Genomic DNA, 14,225 nt, shown 5'->3' with positions numbered 1-14,225 from the left:
GTAGGTGTTTCAAACAACTATCTACACACCCCTGTCAGTATTTTTGCAAGTACCCCCCTCCCGGGGTTCTTACGCGGTCTCATTCCTCCATTCCTGAACTTGAATCTACTCTTTTTAACAATTCCCACAAAAAATGCAATAACTTGATGGGAAAAACCCAACTCGCTGCTGAAAATGTTTTGCTTGTCACGGTTATTAACATAAACAGAGAGTCAATGCGAAGCTACAAGATCCTAACACCTAACAGTCAGACCTATCAGAAAGGGGATTGTTTTCAACTGTATAACTTGAAATTCTTCATTGTTCGACTCAACTGATACATAGACCACTTTATATCATATCATCTGTTACTTCGTGCCACAAATTTAATTTTGGTTCAGCAGCATTACCGGTTCATGCAAACAAAAAATGCCAAATACCAGGGGGGGATTGGCACGAGAGGGCGCCATCCGATCTGAATGGAACGTTTCGACGTCAGTCGTCCGTAGCCCATCGTCAAAGCAACAACGTCCCGTTTACGAACAGATGAAATAATTTCATCAATTTCTTTACAGAATAATCCTCAACAAAACTTAGAAACATTTCATAGACAACTACAGGCTCCAAAATTATTGTCTATTGAAAAACAATTCAACCGACAACCAGTTTGACGCCACAATTTCTTGCTGGAGCCCGTGTTCTACGCGTGATTTTATTGCGTTCAAAACTGTTCCATTTCAAACTGCGCATGCACACACACTGTGGTTTCTCGAAATGCATACTAATTAGGTAACTTGTCACTGATAAAAGTCACCGAAAACATTTTGAGCAATTTTGAGCAATAGTACTAGAGTGAAATTTAAACGTGCCTCTGCATTCTCCATGAATTTCGTAACTTGCTATGATCATGGTAAAGAGAAAATCTATGCTTACTTTCAACAGTTAGCTGGAGTCTGATCGAAAACGTGTCTCAAAAAATACCTTTACATCATTTTTCCGATTATTTTTTCAGCTCGTAACGATAGAATCAGTCAATTTAAAACTAACATGTATGCTATTGGAAAGCATTTTGGCACAATATTACTGAAAAAACGAGTTTTTCATTGCTCATGAATATTAATTTATGCAAATGAGACGATTATTTCAACCAATCGTGTCATGCAACTCCCCCCTGCCAAATACATAGTTCTCTTGATTTTTAATTTATACACGTGAATACAGAATACTTATAAACTATGTTCTAATTGGCTGAAGGCTTATACATCTTTTCCGTCTCATACTGCTATTTACAGGTGCGTTGTGTTCACCACATGTGCGTCGTAAGTGAGTGTCATTGACCGTCGACGCATGTGATTACCCGTTTATAGACGTTGTAAATATCTACCTGTCCCGAGCTTCAGCGTACTGTCTTCCTAACAGCTTCGTCATCAGCCCAGCTGTATAATAACAAATTGAAGGTAAAGACGAAGTCAGACGAGAACTTGGTTTTTGTTTGAATAATCTTCCTAACATTGACGCTGGGGAATTTCAGTTTGAAAGTGGTTGAACATTTTCGAGCTTAGAAACACTTGCAGCGCGTGTTCGAATTTCGTTTAAAAAAGCGATATATTTTACACGTGTTGTACACGTCGCATGGGACCCATGTTCAACAATGACATGCGTCGTTAAAATGAATTGTTGCCAAACACAAGTTTTGCACGAGTATAACAATGGAAATCCTATTGAATATAATCATGGAGAAATATAATCGCGTTGGAACGTTTGCAAATTCCACCGTTTTCGGGAAATTTAAATTCGGGCGTTGTCTGCATGTGAGATAAGGTGTGATTTAGGCTACACAACCATGTTATTTGTACCTTTTCCTCTGAAATATACTCCAAAGGGTTTCTGATTTGGGGATGAACTTTTAGTCGAGAGTGTTTGACTGTTCCTACGTCTTGCGCCCTCCAGTGACGAAGCTTTTATATGATGCAAATACATAGCAGTGAAGGAAGTTCACAACGTTGAAGCATATATACAAGGCAGAATTTGACATATTCAAAAAACCTGTAAACAAAGTATTCTGATTGGTCAGACTGTTGTGTAACCAATCAGGACCAATTATTACGTAGTTTCGCATTGTCTAAAATATTGAGTCTGTTAACTTGCGTTTAGCAAAGAAATTTTGAGCCTTTTTTTGTAAAATCCGGTTTACAGAACAAATTACTCGTATACAAATGAGATAAATTGAAACACCAAATTGAAATATTACTCTATAACGCGTTCCATCTTTAAAGCCATCCATGGCAATGTGCCACCACTTTTATATTTAGGTGACGGCATCAGCTGTCACGAAGTAACTGAAACTCAATAAATGTGAACTTGTTTCTTACGTTTATAGCCCTTCCGTTTACATTAGCACCATAGCAATATTTTTAGTATAATTTGTATATGACGTTGTCAAAGTGTTTTGTTATTTTCTATATGAAGGTATCAGTTTCTTGTATAAGCTTGTGCTGTGGTATTGACATTCCCAATTCCTCTGAATTTGTTTTCCAAATAATTGTTGCTTCGTTTCAGAGAAGGCGAGATACAAGATGAAGTCGGGTATATTATGGATGTCTCTCTTGTCGTGGTTGATCTACACGCCTTGTTACGAGACAAGACAAACAGAGGCACCACTGTATACACACGGCGGTGTACATCACAGCGTGGAAGGTGACGTGTTTATAGTTCAGCTCAAGGTATATGACCACTTCAAATAGTGGGAGAGCTTCCTTTTCAACGAATCGATTCATTCACTTTTGAAAACTCTACATGTGGTCTTGAAGTTACCACAGCAATTGAATTATCTCACTAAAACACCAATATAATAATATTTTTTGCATCTTTAGAAATATTTTCTATCAGTACAGTAGCAATAAAAGTATGACAAAGTATAATAGTAATAATGAAATAATGAAGAAAGAGAACATGTAATTATGTTAAGTATAAAAGTAAAATGGAATGTGTTAAATGTTTTACTAATACTACTAATAATATTAATTAATTTCAAAACTATCAACTATCCTTTTTCGAAAGGCTTTGTAAATAAACTGCGAAACCTTTTTTGTAACACTGCGCATGCCCTCTTAGTTTAGTTTCACTAAAGCTTGATGTCACCGAATTAGTAGCAATTTTCGATAAAGGACATTAGTCCCAGAAAATTTCAGCGCGACAACGACATTGTAGAATGATCTTATCGACCCCGCTTAGTAGTTTTTTTTTTTAATAGAAAATTTACTTGCAGGAGAGCTGTAACGAAAAATGTGTGATGGATTTTATACGTGACGTCACATCAGCTGCTGAAGAAAAGGATATGTTGGTGGAGCTGCAACACCTCTCCCTCTCAATGGGGACAATGTCCATAATCCTCTCACAGAAAGCCCTAACAATGGTACGTACTATATAAAGTTGTATCGAAATCCTAACGCTTGTATTGTTTTTTTTAATTTTCTATTACTGTAAAACATGTTGAAAAAGCGGCATGCAGTTTTAGCGAATTGTGGTAAAATGACGTAATAGCGAAATGTCGATTTAGCGAATCTCTCGCTTTTGTAGATTTCTTTGTTTGGCGGCCATTTTGAATTTATAATACAGTCAATTAGCGACATCTTGAATTAGCGAATCAGTTATCTCACTAAATTCGCGAAAAAGACATGTTTTACAGTATATTGTTTAGTATTTCGTTTTATTTTTATCCCATAACAATTATTCTGGGTTATTTCTGTGTAGCAAAACATAAAATGAATAATTAAAATTTAATATAAAAATAATAAATAAATAATATTTTAAGGAGTTCCTTAGGATGCACTCACCAATCCAAGCCTACCAATTCAGTGTAGTCCCTCCATTTTAATTGCAAATGCCTCTCTTTAGGACACGTATCTAGAAAAAATATACAATTACATTTGGGGGTGCTCGAGTGTCGAGGTTCAGGTTAGGGGGTGGAGGGCCTTAAAGAACTTAAAAAAAGTATGATGGTATTTTAGTAAAAAATGATATATCAACTGTCATTTTGAAGGATCTGGATAGCATTTCGCGGTCACGTGACGTATCTATAATATAGAATCTTGCAAGAATAATGAAATGAGTGTTTATTCTCTAAAACTGTAGGTTCGATGGTTGGATGAAGTCGAATATGTGGAAGAAGATCAAGTAGTTCAGATCTTTGATGGCCAAGCCATCATTGGATAACTTTTCTTCATTTGCACTCGATCTACCATTATGGTACAATAGAAAATATATACTTCTCATATGTGTATATTTTTGTTACTTCTGCACTCTCTGATTTTTTTATCAAAAAGTGTCGACATTTTCCGTCTCATTTCATTACGGGGACAAGCAAACATTGACAATTTTTCATCCATCATTTTCAGAAATTTGTGTAAATAAGTATAATTTGTATTGACGAAATATAACAATAAATGGGAATTTCGATCCCAAATTACGTGCTAAATTGTTTTAAGTGATTTCTACAAAATACAGTTTCTAGTTACCCACAGCTAATGGATGCGTGTTCTTCCTTACTGGTGATACGTTGATGTCAGTGAAGAAAGCGTAATTACTAATCTAAATTCCGAAATGAATTATTTTTCCCCGCCAAGAGTTTGAAAGCATTTCTATACATCGCATGTCCCTGCGACTGTACACATCGTGGACATATCACCATCATGCATATAATGAGCAATGTAATAAACACATTTAATTGACTATTTTGATGTATTGGACAATTTCACTGGGTTTTAAACTCATGAATTTGGCAGGGGATCAAATAATTCAATTGTTCACGTGCATTTAAATAAAAAACAGTGAATCGTTAGTACATTGACAGCACGCCCTTTATCTACCTACAATCTACGCTCAGGCTGCTCATGGTTTTCAGGGTTGTAGTAATCAACCTCCTCCAAATGGCTTCCCACCACGCAGTACAATTGTATGATTGCCAATGTTGCCTTGATGCATTCTCGCTTAATCGTATATTGGTCACGTCATATTCCAGAGTTACCTTCACGCAGCCTAGTTTTAACTTTCGTAGTCTAGGTTACACGCGCTCTCTGAATTTTTAAACGACATTCCAGATTTCATTTCCGATTTTTCAAGCAACGTTCTGACTTAACGGACAACTTTTCCGACCTTCCATCGTAACATTTCCACACACAATTTCATTGAGTTTGAAAACAACTTTCTCCTCATTTCAATCCGCCATTAATTTTTTTGCTGCTTTACATGCAGTGTTCAAATCCCATGAACGTTCCAGACATTTCGTTCATCTTTTCCACCTTTCCAGACGACTTTCCCAATCAGTCAAATCAACCTCTGCTGGTTTACATGAAAAGCCCCGGGAATCAAGATTCGTCAGCATTCCCTGCAATCCTTCCACCTATATTTTCTTACTTTTCTTTGAACTTTCCTTTCAGCAACTGTGCCTATATTCCGTGCAACCTTTTCGATTCTTGGATAGCTTTTTAGAATTTACATTTTTCGACTTTGCATGGGCGGCATGTGACATAAACCACTTTCTTGTCATGCGGTGATGTGGCAAACACTTCTTACCAGAAATTGAAGAGCCTCTACTCTACACACAATGGGCTTTTCCTTTGAGAAAGATAGTGTCTGTGGTTGAGTAGTGAATCCCTTTTATGCATAGTGGTCACTGCAAAAGTGTTGAGGAATTAATTCCCCTTCCACTTTCATGAGGTAGACAATAGTTGTGAAGTTGCATCTTGGTAACATTTTCCGTCTTGAATTGGTGATAGAAGTGCCTCTATATCAAGCTGAACCCCTTCCTGCAAATTGATGCGATTCGGAATTAGGTTCTTTGTGCCCGTTGGTTCATCGTATGCGCCTTTCATCCGATGCACCTGTCGGTCGAGGTAGGATAAGAGATGTCCTGACCACTATGTAGTTGGCACGTGGTTGTAGGGGTCGGCTCTCTGTCTCCATATAGGTGCCGTGCGCGTCTGGGCCATGTTGCATGCAACAGCAGGCCCTCACAGACGCTTCCACTTCCAGAAGCAAATTCCACTGAACTCGTTGATGCATGTTGAGACAAACGTGTAGCGAATGTTCTGATTTTGAAATAGTGTGCCTATATTCAATCCCAGATAAGATGCGATTTCCCAGCCTTAGGTAAGGTTGACTGAGTGCATCGTTATGTTTAGGCACAGTCCCTCTGCACTGTGGTTAGGGTAAGTATCCTTCAGGTTTTACCCCACCAGAAAAACATTTGATTTGATACACTATCTCATGACTTATCTTCAATGAATTTAGTTGAACCTAGTTGTTCAAATGAGGCAGATTCAGAACTGTTCTCGGGCTTTTGGCTGATGCTTCCATTGTACAAAATGTTAACGAGGGAATTGATAACACCCAAACTTAAGTGTCTTTTTGATTAAATCATAGACCTTAAATGTATCTACAAATGTACCAGTTAATCGTCTAGTATGCGTTTGAAAATGCCATACAGAATACCACGCATAAAATACATAGGATTACAAGTAAGAGGAACACTAAAAAACAGAATGGTTACTTGCTTCCAATGATTGTAGAAAGACGCGACAAATCAAAGACTTGCGTATACTAAATTTGCATTCAAACCTTTACGTTTTTGGCAATTTGCTGACATTGCAAGCAAAATAAAAGAATACCTTTTAAAAACAAGAAATGCGTGATTAATAAAATGCAGATTTAATGTAAATCAATGTAATCGAGACGTGTAATGTATAGAACAATTCTGTGACCAGTCGTTTATCTACATAATACCTATACCTATGCACAGATGAAGCTATGTGTGTGTATGTATGCTCGTAAAAATAGCTAGTGCCTTGAAACTTTACACACGTGTTCACCCATGTGACCTGAAAGACTGCAAGGTCACCATCACTGAGGGTTTATTTGCATTCCAGGTGCATTATTAGTCACTGTAACACATCAATATCATGTTTATTATGAATACTGTACATTGTCACATTTCTGCTGTCGCATACACTTACTATTTCATAATTAGGAAGTACTCAATTAGACGAAAGTCGTATTCACTGATATAATATTGAGTAATTTTTCCTGACACTGGAAATTAAAGTGATTGACAATATACTTTGAAGCATGGTGAACTATCTGCATCAAGCAGTCAAGACAACTTTGGCGTAGTGATAAATGGGTGTAATGGTGAAACAAGAATATCTAAAACTAGACAGCGCTGTGAGATGCAAACCTCTGCCTGATTTAATGTTTTAATAATCTCAAAACCATTCACATTTTGTGTACAAAAACAATACTACGTACAAATGAAATGAAAGAAATTTACATAATTAATTACTGTTCTTCAAATTGTTATTAGCAACTGAATACGGGTCAAGTTTTAACTTTCATCAAAAAAGCTGATGTTTTCTACATTTGTATAACTAGCAAAAATTCAAGATGGATGCCAAGGAAGAAAAATTCACACGCCACTTAAATGATAAAATATTCACTTTGCATGGCAAAAGTGAGAATAAAAGTTCTGAAATAATACAATAGTTTATCCAAGCACAATTTGGCATGAAAATCCTGGTTGAAATGAACAATTGTGACCAAAATATACAAGAATAATAAAATTATATGAAAACGAGCAGCTCTCGGCTGAGATAGCTCAGTTGTCAGCAATTCACATTTCAATTTGAAAATTGAAGATATCACAAAATGAACAAATCTGAGGTCAATGTACCTATATGTATAATATCAGGACTGAATAACCATTTATGGTTAGGTTACGTTTGAAAACAGTACTAAGAAGTTCAACTGAAATCACATATAGCATTGCCGACAGAAAACACGCTTGTCTGACGCCACGTGACATTTTTGATTCTCCACAGGCACATTCCTTAACATTCTTTGCGGTAATTAAGTAGTACATTTTAATAAGATACATTCAAACCCAGACTTAATACAGGACACATTGGCAATGGTGGCACAGCTATTTTTGAATCACCAAACTCTTGAAAGTACTATTTAATTCTGTTGTATTCATTGTACTTTACTGTAACAAGCCGTAGCCCAAAGTGAAAATTGAATTGAATGAAAAGAGAAACGTACAGATTAGGTTGATGTGCAATGTGCTTGTCATTTCAATGCTAGATAAATAAAATCAGCAATATTATTGGAATACGGGTAAGAGTAGAACAGAAAAGAGATATAAACTTCTAATGAGACTGGTAGGTTAAATAATACCATGGTATATACAACACGCGTAAGATTTCATACTATGAACATAAAAAAATAACTGAAATTGTAGGGACTATGGAAATGTCAACCAAGTTCAATTTTGGTGTAACTAGCAAATTACCTTTCAAGATATGGGGTGAAATTTGACTGATTTCGACGTAGTTTCTACAAAACTTTTACGATATTCACCATTTACGACAATTCAATCAACTTTTACGACTTCCCAGCCAACACTTGTGTATTTCCAGTGATCATTTACGACAAAAATAATTTAAGCTTTCCAGTAAGCGTTAACTACACTGACATACTTTCTATCTCTTTCGAAACTCTCTAACTAAACTCTCGTGACTTGTAACCTACATATACGGATTATCCAGGCAACTTCCAACTTTTATGATACACCTAGTAAATTTTACGACAATTCAACATTTTTGACATTTCATTCGAAACGTTCCAATTTCCATGAGACCGTCTAGTCCTTTTTTATTTCTCAACAATCAAACCTTTCGGCTTTATACACAGAAATTAACCGTTCCAACCAACTTTTTACGGCTTTCCACCATTTTCAGTGGCTTCCCCGGAATTTATTAATATTTTGCACATTTTCAAATTTCCGTAGTAATCAAAGTCAATTTTATTATCAAGCCTGTTGCTAATCCTATAGCTCAATGAACATTGCCAAAATTCAAAATGAGGGCGCACTACATTTGACCGGAGTACTTTGAACAGCAAATTTCGTATAACTGTGTTCTTGAAACGACGTTTCATCCTATAATTGAACAAATATAATTAAAAAAATAAATGTTTAAAAATATTAATATAAGCACAAAAGTAGACAAAAATAAATGAATAATACAGGAATAACAAAATTTAGAACGAAGAAAAGGCTAATACGATCTTAATTTAATCAAATTGCGTTACGCCCAGTTCTGAGTGAGGGCGCCGTTCCCAAGTCGGCACTTCAGAGCACTTGCCTATTGTCGTACGTATCCATGTGAGGCATTGGTATGAAATAATATGTCTCCTAGGTATGTCCTTTGACCCGAGGATATTGTGGGCGTCTGTATTTTACCTAAACAACAAAACAATAAAACTGCCGATAGTGGTTGAAGTAGTATTGTTCACTTCTACAAATATGTGAGTGTTTATCTATATGCACACAGGAAGGTGGATACGCCTAGAGCCGCGCCTTTCATTGAAGGTATTTGTTTTCGTACTCTCGTCTTTTTCATACACTTATTTGACCGTACATTTTGCGTTCTCTAAGCTATGCTTCGACGTCATCTCTATTTATTTCACTTAGATGTCGTACACGGTCAAAGTACACTGTTCCCATTATCATATACCTGCAATTGCTGGATGGACGCCATAACTTAATCATCTCGGAGTGGAAACACGAGGTTTTACGTCGCATATGAACATCACTTACTTATCCACAGAATCTTATATGTATGGTATAGCGCGTTATTATGAAGTCGACGATGTTGCGGCAATGGCGGACAGGCGTTTTCTGTGCCGTTCTCGTGCTTATTTCGTTGTCAGGTAAGGCGATATAAATTAACTGAGCATCGTATTATTCAACCACGTCATTTGAGATTCAACTCGTATTTATTTATATATACTAGTAGTAGGGATTTTTTGCGTAATTGCGTATTTTAGGAAGCCACATCTATACAGCTGTGCTACTATTTTTTTACGGGGAAAAGGCAATTTTCGTCGAACTTTTATTACAGCTATTTCATAGCACAATAGCACAGGGTTTTTTTGCGTTATTTCCTGTGTATCTATCTGAATATCGCGGAGACAATATAGTTGTTTATGTACCACTTTGTGTAGAACAAAGATTCACAAATTCAAATTTATACGTTTGAAAAATCACAGAAAGGGGCCAACTAACCGGAAAGTATGATCTTTGCATGCAATTGTATTGGGATCTAGACTTCATCGTACTAGTATATGACAGCATCGTGAGTTGAACACTCGTTACGAGTAATTACGTGAAATATTAGTGCTCGAAACGATACCTACACTGTACGCGGGGATTGACTTTACGGCAGCACTTTTTTGACAATATACTTATATAATCTTTGTACTTCAGAATATTCTATATGTATTTATGTAACATATGGGCGGTAGTAGTGGTGGTGGTGGGGGTTGGGGGAAGTCGAAATCTAACTAAGCCAAATTTAAATTGTAGAGAATGTAAGCAGGTGATGGCAAACGTAGTCTTAGTAAGTGTGCATGAATATACTTCCCCTCCATTACCCATTACATAAATGTACTGTGTTAGCAATGTACAAATTAAGACCAACATGAAATGAACCATACAACAGCAACAACTATGACAACAAGATGGATGGACATAAATACGCAATGTGTGTGTAATCGACAGCTATTGATAAACATAACGGTAAATTGCACAGTGACAGTGTGAAGTAAAATAAACGAATCGCCTATGCCTGCAGGCCACTGAATACATACGTCTCAATTACTTGCCGTCTTTCTATAAATGTCAATTAAATGAAAACTCGATATTCTTGATGTTTAGTTACGTGTTCTGTATCTTAAATCAGTTTCTTTCAAATATCTGCATCCCGACCGTGAGTGACAAAGGCACGCCGTTTGGATGGTATTGAAATGAATAACATAAGTTATACTTACAAACTGGACAAGCACATGACACTAAATAAATTAAAAATACCAAAAATAATGAAATGAGACGAATTTTGGTCGTATCGTGTAGAGGTTATATCGTTTATCTTGCTTAATATAAAACTAGCAAAATTCTATTCGGAAATAGTCAAGGATCGCGTTATGACATTTCCTAGAAACCATGAATCTCCTTACACGAAGAACGTATTATACCCTAGGACAAACACTAAGGGATTAACTTCGTTATGATATCGTTATCGAAGCATATGAATCGGGGGTTTGGTTTTAGTTGTCCGGCCCATTACAATACACCCTTTTCTTTCGATGTACAGAGAATTTCAGAAAAGTGTGTAGGTTTCGTCTTATCCTTGTTATTCACTGAACAAGGTAGCACGTATCGTGTTATAAATGACGCCATAACTTCACAGTTGTAATACACGCCATGCTCCATATACCATGGAGGCAAAAACTTCTTTTTTTTTTACCTCCATGCATATACAAACTGTACAGATCAAACATAATAAATACATTGTTTATATATTTCAGTGACTGTCGTGGAAGGTCTTAATTGTTACGTGTGCTCTTACAGTCTGACAGCAGAAGGTGAAATTGGTACAAGCTGCAGGGACGACCCTCCAGCCACCGGTAAACTGTACACATGCCCCAGCGACGACGACGTGTGTGCGGTAAGTGTTTCTACGTCGATCTAGTATATATTAGTAGTTACAAAGCTCAGTTTGTTTTTGAATTCATCTACTAGTATATAACTACGAGGCAGCGGGTTACAAACGAGCAAAACGTTTACTTTCGTAAAATCTCTAAGCGCCATAGTCGCCCGGCATAGTCGTCGCGAGGATCGCCACGTGGTGTTCGATATGGTACCCATACGACGTATAAAACAGATTGGTTTGGGTACAAACATCTAATTATCTGTACTTTATATAAATAAATAACCCTCTCTATTGTAGAAATAATATACCTTTTTACAACATGTTTTGAAGCCATTAGCAATGACACGTTCTTGTTCAATTTACGTACGCGATATTGATTCCATTAAAATGTATTCAGTTTAAAGCTAAATTATATGTGTTTTTACTCATAATCGCCGACTTATTGAAATTTGCAAACTTTTATACCGAAATAGAACACAACCAGAGAGCGAGTGTGACAGGTTGTCATGACGACGTGGAGTAATTGGACAACAAGTCTATTAGTATCGTTGGTATTGTCCCCAATACGACGAATATTGACTAAAGATCTCTTTATTTAAAGTCGAGTAATAATGTGTTGTGCAGTTTGAACTGTGCTACCCTGTTTGTAAGATATGCAAATTGATATATAACGGTTTTGTACAATTTGGAACGATCTCGACTTTTGTGGATTGCTGTCAAGAAGTCATGTGAAGCATAGATGTGAACGAAGAAAAAATGGGGGGGGGTATTGGAACAATCTTTTGAATATTTAACATTATAGTGTTCCACGGATTGTTGGCGATTTTTTTAAAATGGTCCATCGCTAGAGACATTATCGCTACGGAGAAAACATAAATTCATTGTTTCCGTTCTTTGCCTTTTATTTAATGGAAGATTTCGCAGAGGGAAATATCAATGATTTGTGTTAATTTCACAGTTATTCTAATTTAGAATCATCTAATCATAAATACTTATAGATTTCACTGGCATTCATTTGATACAATCAGTCAGGTAATGGGCGCAGTGCAATGACATCATTTGAGAACGCTCCAATGTTATTTCATCGCTCAACAAAAATCTATGTTTCTGTTTGAATTGTGAAATTTATAAAAATGAAGGAAATGAATAGTAATACTATTTATTAGTTTTAATGAAAACAGTGCGTGTGTTCATAACGACAATTGCTGCTCTGCGAAATACTAGTATACATTGTATTTTATATAAACCCCGATATTTTCTCCTTTTTTTGGATGATATTCCCCAATGCCTTGTCCCTCGCAACCCTCAGATCAATCAATAATTAATTTCTTAATTAATAAATTAATTTCTATTTATTTTTAAATTTACATGCTCACAGCTGAGAGTCTCCAAAATCAACGGTCATCTTACTGAATTGAGACGGTACTGCTCCATGAACTGTATCAGTGCGGACGAGGAATGCAATGAAGAGGACTACCAGACAGACTTTGACACAATGCATGATGGGATATGTTACCGTTGCTGTGAGGAACATGGATGCAATGGCAGATGGGCTGATACAGCCAGCAGCGTATCGGCAGCAAAACTTGTAATACTAATATCGGTAACCATGGCAACATTCCTGAGCTGATGAACAGTGATTTTGAAATGAAACAAATTTCACCTTTATAGTGTTAATTTGTCAGATATTTGAAAGTTTGAGTCTGAGGAATATTGGGAGGGCACTATTTGAAAAGAGTGAAAACCATAAAACACGTAGCTGTAGCAAAGTTCAAAAATATTGATCCACCATCCTCACCCCCCATGCTTTTAATGGTCGATCCCTTACTGGGTTACAATGAAAAGGAAACACACATCAGTGTTGTACCGGACATTAACATGATGTGCAATTCAAATTGATTTTATATTGTTCATTACAAATACAATTTCTAAATACGTCTGAATAGATACAAACATTTCTGCCCATTTCCTAGACAGGCGTAGTTTTCAGACATTTCCTGTTCTTAAACGAAAAAATATTGGCCTTATTTAAACATTGTGAAATGTACAGCAATTTCTTTTTAGTTTTCATATTGTGTTCGAAATATACAGTGTTTTGACAAGTACTCATTAGTTAAAGTTGAAAACAGCCTGACAAAGTAGGTTGTTATTACGCCCTCTGACGATGGTTAACATGTTGACGTAGAGGGCGCTAATCACATAAATTTACCAGACGAGGTAGAAGAAACTGGAAAACTATTTTTTAATTTCTAAGATGACAAATATTTATGGTTTTTGTTAAAATATATTGTTATATGCAAATTTTGATTTTATATTTCAGAACAGATTATTGAGAAATATATAGAAGTTAAATTTTTTATGTAAATTTTACAAATGTTTTAATATATTTCTGATGACAATAAAATTGAAATCATTTTAAATTGTGTTACTTCAGTCAGTGGAAAGTTTACATTCAAGTTGATGTGCATTTGCATATATAGTTTCTATTGAGCTGAAGACATAACTGCTAACTGTAAGCATGTACACATAGTTCGTAACTTTTCACCACCACTTCCCTCTTTTCATAAAAATTCACAAAATAGTCCCGTTTATAGTCTGCACTTTCCATCAGACGATTGGTACAAAAATAGCCAATTTTTTTGAGTAAAAACCGAAAATTGAGTCAGGTTTTGTCTGTTGGTTCCAAACGTGGGATTCATT

General features: G+C 36.1%; 2 protein-coding genes across 3 annotated transcripts; both read left to right on the top strand.

Moving 5' to 3' along the window:
- The first annotated feature begins 1,248 nt into the window (after window positions 1-1,248).
- LOC102802608 (uncharacterized) lies at window positions 1,249-4,456 on the top strand. Of its 2 annotated transcripts, none has more exons than XM_078005527.2 (4): window positions 1,249-1,436; window positions 2,544-2,702; window positions 3,248-3,394; window positions 4,114-4,456. In XM_078005527.2, exons 2-4 carry the CDS (start codon window positions 2,556-2,558, stop codon window positions 4,192-4,194), a joined length of 375 nt encoding a protein of 124 aa, XP_077861653.1. In that variant the 5' UTR covers window positions 1,249-1,436; window positions 2,544-2,555; the 3' UTR covers window positions 4,195-4,456. The 2 variants fall into 2 exon arrangements, with proteins under 2 accessions (XP_077861653.1, XP_006824614.1); XM_006824551.2 differs by having other exon boundaries at window positions 1,252-1,436; window positions 2,539-2,702.
- A 5,111-nt stretch (window positions 4,457-9,567) lies between these two features.
- LOC144342254 (uncharacterized) lies at window positions 9,568-13,208 on the top strand. The gene is made up of 3 exons (XM_085501739.1): window positions 9,568-9,744; window positions 11,401-11,540; window positions 12,904-13,208. Exons 1-3 carry the CDS (start codon window positions 9,672-9,674, stop codon window positions 13,153-13,155), a joined length of 465 nt encoding a protein of 154 aa, XP_085357865.1. The 5' UTR covers window positions 9,568-9,671; the 3' UTR covers window positions 13,156-13,208.
- The last annotated feature ends 1,017 nt before the right edge of the window (window positions 13,209-14,225 follow it).

The sequence above is a fragment of the Saccoglossus kowalevskii genome, chromosome 7 (genome assembly GCF_978046115.1).
Source record: "Saccoglossus kowalevskii chromosome 7, keSacKowa6.1, whole genome shotgun sequence".
NCBI classification, from domain to species: Eukaryota; Metazoa; Hemichordata; class Enteropneusta; family Harrimaniidae; genus Saccoglossus; species Saccoglossus kowalevskii.
This window is presented reverse-complemented; position numbering and strand designations above follow the sequence as displayed.